Source organism: Neophocaena asiaeorientalis, unplaced genomic scaffold, assembly GCF_003031525.2.
Source record: "Neophocaena asiaeorientalis asiaeorientalis breed wild unplaced genomic scaffold, Neophocaena_asiaeorientalis_V1.1 scaffold629, whole genome shotgun sequence".
NCBI classification, from domain to species: domain Eukaryota; kingdom Metazoa; phylum Chordata; class Mammalia; order Artiodactyla; family Phocoenidae; genus Neophocaena; species Neophocaena asiaeorientalis.
In genome coordinates, this window is record NW_020175468.1 from 2,848,969 (window position 1) to 2,861,633 (window position 12,665).

General features: G+C 57.9%; 3 protein-coding genes across 3 annotated transcripts in view; 1 reads left to right on the top strand and 2 right to left on the bottom strand.

Moving 5' to 3' along the window:
• Positions 1–1,110: 1,110 nt before the first annotated feature.
• On the top strand, positions 1,111–9,514 carry SACK1E (scaffolding CK1 anchoring protein E). The gene is made up of 5 exons (XM_024768237.1): positions 1,111–1,584; positions 3,028–3,195; positions 3,547–3,671; positions 7,346–7,793; positions 9,239–9,514. The coding sequence occupies exons 1-5, from the start codon at positions 1,111–1,113 to the stop codon at positions 9,512–9,514; spliced, it is 1,491 nt and encodes a 496-aa protein (XP_024624005.1).
• Positions 5,706–6,086, bottom strand: SPACA4 (sperm acrosome associated 4). The gene has a single exon (XM_024768794.1). The coding sequence runs from the start codon at positions 6,084–6,086 to the stop codon at positions 5,706–5,708; it is 381 nt and encodes a 126-aa protein (XP_024624562.1).
• A 1,035-nt stretch (positions 9,515–10,549) lies between the features above and the next one.
• Positions 10,550–12,665, bottom strand: part of SULT2B1 (sulfotransferase family 2B member 1) — a 32,576-nt gene continuing 30,460 nt past the window's right edge. The window contains exon 7 of the mRNA XM_024768611.1: positions 10,550–10,776. Coding sequence (XP_024624379.1) covers positions 10,583–10,776 — 194 coding nt within the window. The 3' untranslated portion in view covers positions 10,550–10,582. The remainder of the gene's footprint in view (positions 10,777–12,665) is intronic.

The following is a 12,665-nucleotide window of genomic DNA, read 5'->3' on the forward strand; positions in this document are numbered from 1 at the left end:
TTGTTGGCAGGGATCAGGGGTCCACCCACCAGAGGCAGGGTCAGGATCCTCAAAGGGGCAGCTTGGGAGGGAGAGACGCAGGGTGTTCCTTGTCTAGGAATAAGTGGATGGTCCGATAGCAGGAGATAGTGGGATTAAGGCAGAAATCCAGGCTGGAGTCAGCATTGATTAGAGGACAGCCAGAAACAACCCGGTGGCCCAGGAGACAGGCAGGGGCAGCTGTCTGAGGAACTGTGGCTAGTCAGTCGGCCCCTCAATCTAGATGGGCTGGTTCCGTGATAATCAAACCCCCTGTAGAGGGCATCCACCACTGCAGCAGCCTGAGTGGGTGTGAATGCTCAGGGAGCAGACTCCTCAACCGGCAGAGGAGACAGACCTAGTTCCCCAGCTGGGAAAGGGGATGCCGAGGGGGAGATTCAAAGAGGAGTCTTCCGGATGGTCAGCCCGTGAGCGCTGGTGAGCCAGCCAGCTGGCTGTCGGGAGAAACCGGTTCTAACGGAGCCAGCTGGGTGCCCCACTCGGCGGTCAGATACTGAGAGTGTCAGTTGGAAGCAATCGGTGTCTTCCAGACAAGGAGACAGCCAGAGAGGGTCAGTTAGATGTGCTGACTGCCAGGGAGAAACAGGCATCTCGCCCTGCCTTTAGTTAGGGACATTTGGGTGCTCAGACAGCCTGTTGCCTGAAGATGGGGAAGTCAGCCTGAGCGAGCCGAAGGGTCAGTTGGGGCATCACGTAGCCAGCGGGCTGGAGGTGGCTGGTGTGTCGGGGAGCAGCTGATGGATCGCACAGTTGGAGACAGTGTCAGGTGGTCAGCCTGACCGACACACAGGGCCAGTCATAGGCTCAGCCAGACCATCAGGTTGGCAGGAAGCTCAGATGGCCGGTGGGCTGTCGGTCTGAGCAGAGCCACGCACCCGGTGGGTAGTCACTTGGGCAGTCTGATTATCAGGACGGCAAGCCAGGGACAGTGCAGGGAGCCATTTGGACTTAGGGCTGTCCTGCCTTGCACGGCCACACAGACTCTGTCGGGAGACCTCCAGATGCTCAGTGCCCAGAGACGGCCAAGCCCTTGGACATCCAGCCTCTCCATCCTCCCACCTGAACGGCCTGATGGCAGCCTCCCAGCTGGCAGCACTGGGAGGAACAGAGTCAGGGGCCGGGCAGCTGCCCCTGACCGAGGCCACTCCCAGCTTCCTGTATTCCGAGGGCCAGAGGCTGGCGCTGGAGGCTCTGCTGAGCCAGGGTGCAGAGGCGTTTGAGGCCTGCGTGCAGCGCGAGGGGCTGCGGCCCTTCCTGAGTGGAGATGAGCTCCGGGGCCTGGTGGCGGCGGCTGAGGACTGGACAGCAGCAAAGCGGGAGCCTAGCAGGGCAGCAGAGGGAGCCACTGCCACCGATGGGGACTTGGGCAGCCTGACCTACTGGCCTGGACAGTCAGAGGAGCCGGTGCCCATGTTGCGGCTGGGCTGGCCGGAGGACTCAGCCTGGAAGGGTATCACCCGGGCGCAGCTGTACACCCAGCCACCTGGCGAGGGCCAACCGTCCCTCAAGGAGCTGGTGCACCAGGAAATCCAGGCCGCCCACAAGGTGGGGGCCTCAAGGGCCTAGTGTCCCTTCCTCAGACCCGGTCATCCTCACATGCCAGCCCCCAGATGTGGGAGTGAGTACACATCACTTGGGAGCCAGGCATTCTGAGCTGTGCCCTCCTGGAACTTGTGTGTCCACATTCCTGGAACCCAGGAATCCACACCTCCCAGCCCCCAGGACTTGGGCATCCACACCCCCCAGATCTCATCCTCTCCTTCTTACATATGGGGGGGTTCCATCTTCTCCCCAGCACCTGGGTGCCTTAGGCATCCATGGCCCTTGGACCTACTTATGACCCCCCTGGTCTCAGTCATCTCCTCTACCACTTCCAGCACCAGGGTGGAGGTCTCCATCCTCCTTTCGGGGAGGGCCCAGATGTCTCCCCTGCAGCACCCCCTGGACAGCACTTTTTTTTTTAACAGTTTATTTAGTTGCATATTTTATTTATTTATTTCATTTTATTTTCAACTGCGTTGGGTCTTCGTTGCTGCGCGCGGGCTTTCTCTAGTTGCTGTGAGTGGGGGCTACTCTTTGTTGTGGTGCGTGGGCTTCTCATTGCGGTGGCTTCTCTTGTTGTGGAGCACAGGTTCTAGGCGCGCGGGCTTCAGTAGTTGTGGCACGTGAGCTCAGCAGTTGTGGCTCGCGGGCTCTAGAGCGCAGGCTCAGTAGTTGTGGCTCACGGGCTTAGTTGCTCCGCGGCATGTGGGCTCTTCCCAGACCAGGGCTCGAACCCGCGTCCCCTGCATTGGCAGGCGATTCTTAACCACTGCGCCACCAGGGAAGTCCCCCCCATTCTTTAACAGTTTTTCTGTTACTGCTCCCATGCTAAGTACTTTATATGAGTTACCCTGCCTAATCCTCAGGAGGACTCTGTGGGGTTGAGACTTAATGTACCCATTGAGGAGATAGGGAAACCGAGGCATGGCAGATTGTCTCTTGCCTGTACGTGGCCGAGTGGGGATCTGAACCAAGGCTGTCTGGCCAGTGAGTCAGGGTTCATCACCACTACCTTTTTCCGCCTGCAAGATCCAGGCCTTCAGCACCCCCCAGTCCCCAGAGCTCGCCTTGGTGGCCTGGCAGGTCATCCCTCCCGAGGACCCAGGTGGGCAGCTGCCCACAGTGCCCTGCAAGGGCCTCCAGCCCATTGACCTCTGGAGCAGGGCAGCCATGTAGTAGTGTCACAGCTCAAGGGATACGGTTGCAGACATGTGATTGATGATAACAGTTTTCAAGCAGTTAGAGGTGTGGGTCTCGAGGAAGGGCTGTTTTCTTCTCATTCACACATAGACGCTGCATGAACATACTGCATGTCTGGGGGGTCTCCCCCTCAGGCTCCCTGAACATCCCATGGAGACTGGGCCCTTAAACTCTCCAGAGCACCTCACCCTCTGAATGTCCCCCTAAGCCCTAGGCTCCACCCACAGCCCCTCTCCCCACCCTCAGCTGGTGGCCGTGGTCATGGACATCTTCACTGACCCAGACCTGCTTTCGGACCTGGTGGATGCTGCCACTCGCCGCTGGGTGCCCGTCTACCTGCTCCTAGACCATCAGCAGCTGCCTGCCTTCCTGATTCTGGCCCAGCAACTGGGGGTGAACCTCTGGGCCACTGAGGTAGGGGCCTGGCAGGAGGGACCCCTGAGTCCCCAATGCCCTGGCACTGGGAGCATCAGGCGAAGACCCTTCCATAGGATCCTGGGTCATCGAGGTGGATGCCAGCTGAGAGGGTCCCCTGAGATGTGATGCCCATGACACGGGGTGAAACTGGGGTCAGCCTTCTCATGGGGTCCCTCTGAGTCAGGAATATCTCAACAGACCACTGAGGCCCTGGGGAAGCTGGGGCAGAACCTTCCAGAGAGTCATGGCCCACTTAGGTAGGACCAGCCTGTAGGGATCCTGAGCCCTCGGCACTGGGTGGAGGTCTGGGGGTTCAGCCTGAGTAAAGGCGTGCCTCCCCCACCCCAGAACCTGGACATCCGAGTCGTGCGGGGCTGCAGTTTCCAGAGCCGTTGGTGTCGGCAGGTGAGCGGCAACGTGCGGGAAAAGTTTGTGCTGCTGGACGGCGAGAGGGTCATCTCAGGATCCTACAGGTGCGGCTATCCCCCCCCTCACCACACTGCCCGGTCTCCTGTCCCCAACTCTCCCTCAGTGGCTTCAGACAGTAGTTGGCATCCCCTTTCCCAGACTCTCTTTCCTCATCTGTAAAATGGGTCTAAACCCCCTGCTCGGGAGAGGAGGCGTCCTGTAGCGGAACAGGCTGGCACTGGCCCTGCTGCTGGGCTGTTTAGTGGCTTGCAGGTAAGTCTTCATCTCTGTGACCCCTGTGTTTCCTCATCTGGAAAACTGGGCTCTCACTTGGTGTGTGGGAGTTTCCAAGCCAGGGGGACCTGGATTGAAGTCTGAGCTCTGCCTTGGGTGAGTAACTCCACCTCTCTGAGCATCTGTACAAAAATCAGAGCTGGTATGCAAATGGCCCAGCCCTCAGACCATCTCACGTCCCTCCTCTGCTCCCTTTGGGGTCTGATTGACCCAGGAACCTGGCTCCGTGACTTCTTAGTTCTGTGACATTGGGCCTTCCCCACTCTGAACCTCAGTTTTTCCCATCTGGAAAGTGTGAAAATAGCAGCATTTACTTCCTGGGAACAGCATGTCAGGGGGCACGTGGACTCCGGGTCAGATGGCCTGGGGTCAAATCCTAGCTCGGACAGTTACTGGCTGTGTGACTTTGCATAACTGACTTCCCCTCTCTGTGCCCCCGTTTCGCCCTCTAGACAATGGGATGGTTCAGTCAGTGCGTCTACAGCAAGGTTTCTCAAAAGAGGTGCTACTCACATTCGGAACCGGATGACTCTGTGCTGTGGGGGGGGCTTGGCTGGGCTGAACTGCCCTCTACCCAGGAGATGCTGGTAGCATTCCCCCTTCCCCAAGTACAACTACGCAAACCGTCTCCAGACTTTGCGCGGTGCCCCCTGAGGGGCGGAAGTGCCCACTTGATTACCTTTGCTCTAGGCTGCTGGCTTTGAACCTTGAGCAGGCATCAGAATCACCTGGACGACTTGTTAAAAAAAAAAAGCAAACAGATTTTTGAGCCCTGCTCCTTTTCAGCCGGGCTGGAATGGGGCCCGAGAATTGGCATTTCTAGCAAGTTTCTGGTTGGTGATACTGATGCTGCTAGCCCAGGGACCACACTTTGAGAACCGCTAGCACCGAGACTGGGAGGTTGGTTTTTTTGTTTTTGTTTTTTTTTTAAAGGGCTTCAAATGCTTGGCTTTTTTATCTATCTATCTGTTTATTTATTTATTTATGGCTGTGTTGGGTCTTCGTTGCTGTGCGAGGGCTTTCTCTAGTTGCGGCGAGCGGGGGCCGCTCTTCATCGCGGCCTCTCTTGTTGCGGAGCACAGGCTCCAGATGCGCAGGCTCAGTAGTTGTGGCTCACGGGCCTAGTTGCTCCGCGGCATGTGGGATCTTCCCAGACCAGGGCTCGAACGCGTGTCCCCTGCATTAGCAGGCAGATTCTCAACCACTGCGCCACCAGGGAAGCCCTTTTTTTCTTTTCTTTTTTTTGTCTGCAACACGCAGCTTGCGGGATCTTAGTTCCCCAACCAGGGATTGAACCCCGGGCCCTTGGCAATGAAAGCGCAGAGTCCCAACCACTGGACCACCAGGGAATTCCCGAGACTGGGAGATTTTGAAGAGATTCCACGTTCCCAGCTTCACTTGGGGATTCAGTGAGATAACGATGCCTGGCATGGAACGTAAGAAGTGCTCCATAAACGTCAGCTGTCGTTTATTATTATTTGTTTTTTACCATATTTCATAGACTCTAAGGTGCCACCAAAGCAAAGACACATCCTGATCAGAATGTGAAAAGATACGCGTCTTAGAACCAATGAAATACAACAGTACAGTCAAACCCATAGGGCCTGGTTCCCCACCACTAAATCAGGCCTGAGGATGCTTTGCCGAGCGCTGGGCTCTGGTGACAGCCCTAGAACGATGAGGCCAGGGCCACAAGGGGTTGTCCAGGGCCTCTGGCCATTTGACAGGGGAAGGGGGTAGAGGCAGGGGGCATGGGGGGGAAGCGCAGGCAGGAGACCAGTCCTGGGCCCTGCCCTCCAGGTTGGTCACAGCAAATGTCGGAGCAATTGCAGCGCGCCCAGCGCCAGGCCGGTGGTGGCCCGTGCCATCCGGCCGCCTGTGGGGTGGGGGGCCCCGTTACACAGGTGGCCGGTGCAGCAGTCGGTGGTGAGGCTGTAGGTGACGCCCATGTAGCTGACGGGCTCCTCGCGGCCACACGAGGTGGCCGGCACGCAGCCTTTGTTGGTGATGGGGCTGACGCCGGGGGCCACCCCATGGCCTGTGAAGCAGTCCTCGTCATCGCCGCAGCGCATGTGCATGCCGGGACAGATCGTGGAGTCGGTCAGCTCACAGAAGACGCAGTCCTTGGTGCCCGTCGTGCCTGGGGGCAGAGCCATCACCAGAAGCAGCAACCAGCCGAGGACCATGGTGGCCTGGCGGTGGTGACGGTGCCCAAGCCAGGCAGTAGGCTTCCTGGGCCTCCCGGAACTGCTGAATGGCACTCCTCACGCCCGCAAGGCTTGTACCCCTGGTTCTGGTCTCCCAGGATCAGAACCTGGCGTGTCCTCGGTTCCCAATGCTCCGCATCCCTCTCGGAAACTCTGTTGTGACCACGGCTCTCCGGTCCTTGGGTCTCAGAAACTCCACCAGGATGGAGATGAGCCAGTGGCCGCTGCCTGACAAGAGACTTTGTGGAGCGGAATGGGGTGACCTCACAGACCCCACCCAGGGTTCCCACTGACTGCTCTGGGGGTGAGGTCATAGGTGGGGGAGGGGTGTCACAATCTGAGGGGCAGGCTGGCCGGCTGACCTGCTCGGGAGCAAGGACACTGCCACTCCACCTAGGTAAGGAACCTCAGACCAACTTTCATCGTCTCGGCCGCGAACTCATCCGCTCTGCTGGGCACCGGGTGCTGTCCCGCCACGTGCAAGATACACAGCCCAGGGCGAGCCTGTTTTTCCGATGGGCAAACTGAATGAAGCTCAGGAAGGAAAATTGATATGTCCAAGGTCCCCTGAGCCAGGACAAGAGTCCAGGTTCATTTAATTCAAAAGAGAGCATTTACTGAGCACCTGCTGTGTACCAAGACCTGTGCTCAATGCTTTAAATCACAGCCACTGTGGTCACAGGGATAGTAAGGGCACAGCTCACCACGGCTCGCAGGCTTTTAATGCTGGGCACCTACCAGGCCCCGGGCATGAGGCCTGACCCATGTTCTCTGATTCTAATCTTCCTACGTTTTAGCTCCACATTACAGATGAACAAACTGAGGCAGGGAGCAGGCACACCTAGAGCCTGGCGCACAGCAAGTACTTAATAAATGGCAATTACTGTAGGAAGCAGCTGAGTCTTCAGTCCCTGAGGGTGTCAGAATCCCATCTCTCTCCAGAGGGGGAAACTGAGGCATCCCTCTAAGGGGACAAGGCAGAGGCCAGGTTTAAACTCGAGTCTGATTCCAGATGATCATTTAAGTATGTTAACTGATGTTGTCTTCACATCAACCCTCTGGGGTAGGTACTTCATTGTTCCCATTCTACAGAGGTGCACATTGAGGCCAGAGGGATGGCAGGACTTGGCGGAGGTCACAGAGACCGCCCTGGGACCAGGTTGGGGCCTGGTGATGGGGGCCAGACCAGGCTTCTGGGGCTGCTTGGAGATCCTGACCCCCACCTCTGTGCCCCCCAGCTTCACATGGAGTGACTCACGCCTGCACCGTGGTCTGGTGACCCTGCTGACCGGTGAGATCGCTGATGCCTTCAGCCGAGAGTTCCGGACACTCTATGCGGCCTCCTGGCCGCTCCCGCCCGCGCCCACCCCGGGTCCCTTTGTGAGAGCCCTGGGGGGGTGGCAGCTGGCCTACAGCCCGCATCGCGTGGCCCGCCACTGCTCCGTGGCCCCCCTGTCGCCGCCAGCACCGCCTGATGGCTCGCTGGCCCAACGCCTGGCCGCCTGCCGAGTCTCCGAGGGGTACAGGCTGGAGACCCTGGCCAAGCCAGGGCCAGCTCTTAGCGACATCCTGAGGAGTGTACAGCGTGCCCGGACCCCCAGTGGCCCCCTGGCCCGGCCCAGCCGCTCCCTATGGGACCTGAGCTGCCTGGCCCAGCTGTCAGGCTCTAGTGACGGTGACAATGAGGTGAGACCTGGTGGCTGGCCTGAGAGAGAATAGCTGGAAGAGGATAGAGGCATGTGAGCGCCTGCGATGTGCCTGGCCCCGGGGGTGGGGTGGGGAAAAGCAAAACTGCTCCCCTGCGTTCATAATTGCATCGTCCACTTCCTGTATACTTACTGTGTGCTGGGCAGGGGAGCGCCTGGTAACACTGGGCAGAGACCCCGAGAGCCCTGGGTGTGAAACCTGGCAAGACACACCAACTGTGAGAGCTCCGGGCGTGGGAGGGGGAGAAATGCCTTCTCTGAACCCCAGTGTTTTCATCAAGGAAATGGGCTGAGCTAGTGTCCCCATCCTCAGCTTGCTTGGGAGGAGGAGTCAATGAAATCGAAAGAAATGGAATAACCACCGTCATTACAATAAATTCCCAAAGGGGAATTTATTTTGATTTCCTGATATCCTCCCAGGGCAATGACGCGATACTCTTATTACACTCACTTTTATGGATGGGAAAGCTGAGGCTCAGAGAGGTTGTGTTTAACTTGCCCAAGTCAAAGCAACGATCTTTTGCGGGCACCTTGCCACGTGCCAGGCCCCGTGCCAAGCGCTTTCACAGAGGTGGTTAAATGTAACCCTATGAGGTGGATGTGATTACAGCTCTCCACCCACTCATTTCACAGATGGGGAAACTGAAGCACCAGGGAGGAATTGGACCTTAGCCCTGGTTGCCTCCCAGGCAAGACTTTTAAATGCTCTGCTTGCTGGCTTCCTGGATTCGAGTGTGCTAGGCGTACTGGGGAGGGGATTAGGGAAGGTCAGGGGGGTCTCCCCTCCCTTCCCCTAGCTGCTTAGACACTGGGGTTCCAGCAGAGCCTGCCCCAGTTCTCTGGGGAACCCTGGGCAGGCCGTCAGTGTCCTCAGCTGTGAAGTGGGCTATGGAGAGGGTAAGAGCAGAGCCACATGGGAGAAACCGGTGGATTCTCCTTGGATCCAGACAGACCTGGGGTCAGTTCCTCTGTGAGCTGTGCCCCCTCTGAGCCTCAGTTTCCCCATCTGCTAAGTGGGAGCTCAAGCACTCTCTGGAGGGTGAGGGAGAAAGTCCCAGGAATCATCTCCCTCCACCCGGGTCAAGGGGAGAAGAGGGATGGGCAAGGGCCAGGTCCTCACTTCTCCCCAATCCTGAGCCGCCCTCACCCAGCATCAACTCCCTTGGCAAATATTTGCCCCCCCCATGAAGCTGCCGGCTGCTTCCTGTTCCTCCCCCACTGCAAAGCTGTGCGTGGCGATGCAGCTCCTTGCCCCTTCTGTAGGTCTGGGCGTCCCTGGCCTCCCCACTCACTTCCCTCCTGGTTCTGGAGACCCCCTCGGAGTTTCACACCCTCCCCTCCGTCATCACCTCCCTCCAGTCTCACCTCCTTCCTCCTCTGGGCCCCCAAGTGCCTCCTCTCACCTCCCTCTCTTTCCCTCCACAGCTCAAGAAGTCCTGGGGCTCCAAGGACACCCCAGCCAAGGCTCTGATGAGGCAGCGGGGCGCTGGAGGGGCCCCCGGTGGTGAGGCGGACTCCGGTCCGCTGGCCCCGTCCCAGCCCTGGGGTAGCCCCTTGCCTCTCATCCCTGCTCGCCGCCTCCACTATCCGTCCCCGACCCGAAGGTGGTTTGGTGAAGATGCTGCCTCCAAACTCCCAGAACCCAGAGGCATCCGGCAGCCAGACCGGGCCACCCAGCCAGGACTCAGGGGGCGTCGCTGACAGGAGCCGAAGCCAAATGGGGCTGGCCCCGTCCCAGGACAGTCGGACAACTGTTGCTCAAAGCCCCCCTGCCTCACTGTTGTACCTTGAACGAGGCTTCTGGTCTCAGTGTCTGGGAAGTGGAAGGGATTTTTTTTTTTTTTTTTCTTTTCACTTGTTCTAGATAGAACTTGGGCAAGCCTGGTGCTCACTCTAGACCTCATTGTTACAGCCTAGAAAGTGGGCATAAGGTCTCCACTAGCTGGCATCCTAGAACAGCACACATCATGTTCCGGCCGGGTCAGAACTTCTCTGAGGAGAGGCCTGGCTGAGTGGCCCCCATGCTGGAATTGTGTGGAGTGAAGATGGGGCGTCCCTGGGGCTGAGGGGAGGCTTCCTGCACCTGCCATGCTCAGGAGCTGTGGGTAAACTGAGCTTGGCCGAGGAGAGGAGAGAACCCGACCAGGGGAGCCGAGCTGAATCATGAGGGGCCGGAAATTGGTGAGGACACGCCTGTTGGGGAACAGGTCAGGGCCATGGAGAGGGACCCAGCAGGTGCTGGAACTGTTTTGTGGGCGCTAAGGGGGGAGCTGTTAGGGCTGCCTTTTACCCCTGCTCAGAATAAAGCTGCTTCATGCCAGAAACTTGCATTTCCACAGTCTCATGGGAGACCCAGGAGTCCAGACCTGACCCCCTACTCCCTCAGACCCAGGAGTCCGGGGCCCCAACACCCTCCTCCCCAAGGACCCAGGGGCCCTGGTCTGCATCACTCTGCTTCCCAAGGATCCAGGAGTCTGGGCCGCAGCACCCTGACCCTAGGGCGGTCAGGTGCCCAGTGCTGGCCTCCCTTCCCCAACCTTTGCCTCTGGGAGAGGCTTCTAAATCACCGACCCCACTGGCGCGCCAGGTGGGTTAGCGGACCTCGCCCTCCCCAGGCCTTGGGTGCCCTGCTCGGGTCCCCACCCCGGCCTCGGTGGCCGGCAGAGGCGCCCCGTCCGCCCTCGCACGCCCCCTGCCGCCCGCCTGCGGCACGCCACCTCCAAGGCGCATCGAGGAGCCGGGGCAGTAGCGATGCGTTTATTCTCAGGGTCACGGGTGGGGTGGCTCGGAGGCCTGGTCTGGGCTGGGACTCGGGTCGGGACTGGGGTCGGGGTCCGGACCGGAGTCCTCGGGGTCCACGTCCCAGGGGAAGGTCGGCAGCCCCCGCATCCGCTCGCGGTAGACTCGGTCGAAGGCTTCGCTCTGCGCCACCGTGAAGTGGTTCTTCCAGTCACCGCAGATCCCTGGAGGGAAGGGAGGGACGGCCGAGGTGAGGAGTATCCAGAGCATCGTCCCCCGCCCCCAAGATCCCAGCACCTTCTTTCCCACCTCCTGGCCTTTGCCTATGGCGTTCCCTTTGCAAGAAGCGCTGTCCTTCCCCCGGCCCCCTCCATCTCCATTTTTGCCCCTTTCCCTCCTGCGATGATGGCTGACACTTACTTACACTGGCCCCCAGTCGCCTGGCCAGACCCCTGGGCGCCATTCTTAACCCCCTCCCTCCCTCAGCTTCCTCCTGCCCTACTCCTCCCTCCAGCAGACCTCCTACCTTCCTCCACCGACCTCTTAAATCTCTACCCAGAACATCCGCGTCCTCACCTAGCATTCCTGCACATCCTTCCCAGCCCCTGTATCACCTCCCCTGTGCCCTGTCCCTCACCTCCCTTGCTAGAACAGGGCTTCCTCTCTCCAGTGTTCCAACGCCTCCACTACCTTCAGTATTGCTCTGACACTGGGAACCAGTGCTTTCCCTGCACTTAGTGGGGAAAGGGCATGCTGACGATTTGCCAGGATTCACTCCTTAGCCCCTCACAGCAACCGAGAAGGTAAGGGGCATGACCTTGCTAGTTCTCTGTGCCCCGAGGTGAGCACTCAGATCCCTCAAGTTTCTTATAGCATGGGATAACCAGGGCCACTAGCCTTTACCTGGAATCCTGGGGCCAAAGTCATTTGGATCACAGTATTTTTTTTTTAACATCTTTATTGGAGTATAAATGCTTTACAATGTTGTGTTGGTTTCTGCTGTATAACAAAGTGAATCAGCTATACGTATACATGTATCCCCATATCCCCTCCCTCCCACCCTCCCTATCCCACCCCTCTAGGTGGTCACTAAGCACGGAACTGATCTCCCTGTGCGACGCAGCTGCTTCCCAGTAGCTATTTTACATTTGGTAGTGTATATATGTCCATGCCACTCTCTCACTTCGTCCCAGCTTACCCTTCCCCCTCCCTGTGGATCACAGTATTTTGAATTTTAACAAATATACCACATTACATGACACCCCTAGTGAGGTCTGGGGGGCTCCCTGTGGTGGGCTGAATAATGAGCTCCCACCAAGATGTCCACGACCTAACCCTTAGAACCTATGAATATGTGACCTGACACAGCAAAAGGGACTTCGCAGATGTGATTAAGTTAAAGATCTTGACGCTTAATGGCAAACATCCTTATAAGAGGATGCAGGAGGGTCAGCGTCAGAGAGTAGAAGATGTTTTTGAAGGTGGAGGAAGGGGCCATGAGCCAAGGGATGCAGGCGGGTCTGGAAACTGTAAAGGCCGGGAACCAATTCTCCCCTAGAGTCTCCAGAAAGAACACGGTACTGACACTTTAATTTTAGCCCAGTGAGGCTGATTTTGGACCTCTGACATCCAGAATGGTAAGGGAGTGAATGTGTGTGTGTGTGGTTTTCTTTTTAATCTTTTCTTTTTTTGGCTGCACCGTGTGAGATCTTAGTTCCCCAACCCCGGGGCCACGACAGTGAGTCCTAACCACTGGACTGCCAGGAAATGCCCTGAATGTGTGTGGTTTTTTAAGGCACAAAGTTTGTGGTATTTGGTTCCAGCAGGAATAGAAAACTAATACACTCCCACCCTCAGCCTGTAATCCAACACTTGAATATTTCTGGGGTGAACTTTAATGCTAAGAAGGATTCACAAGGACTCCAGATAGCCTCATAGCGTTCAGAGCTGGCTATGGCAACGCCTTGATGCGTTTTCTTCCATGGGGAGCTCTCTGGGAGTGGTGGGTCTGAGACGGCAGGCACACCCGTAGCACCAGCTGTGTGCCAGGCCCCGTGCTAAGCCCTGTGTGTGGATTCATGGGTCCACAGTGACCCCATGAAGGCAGCTCTGT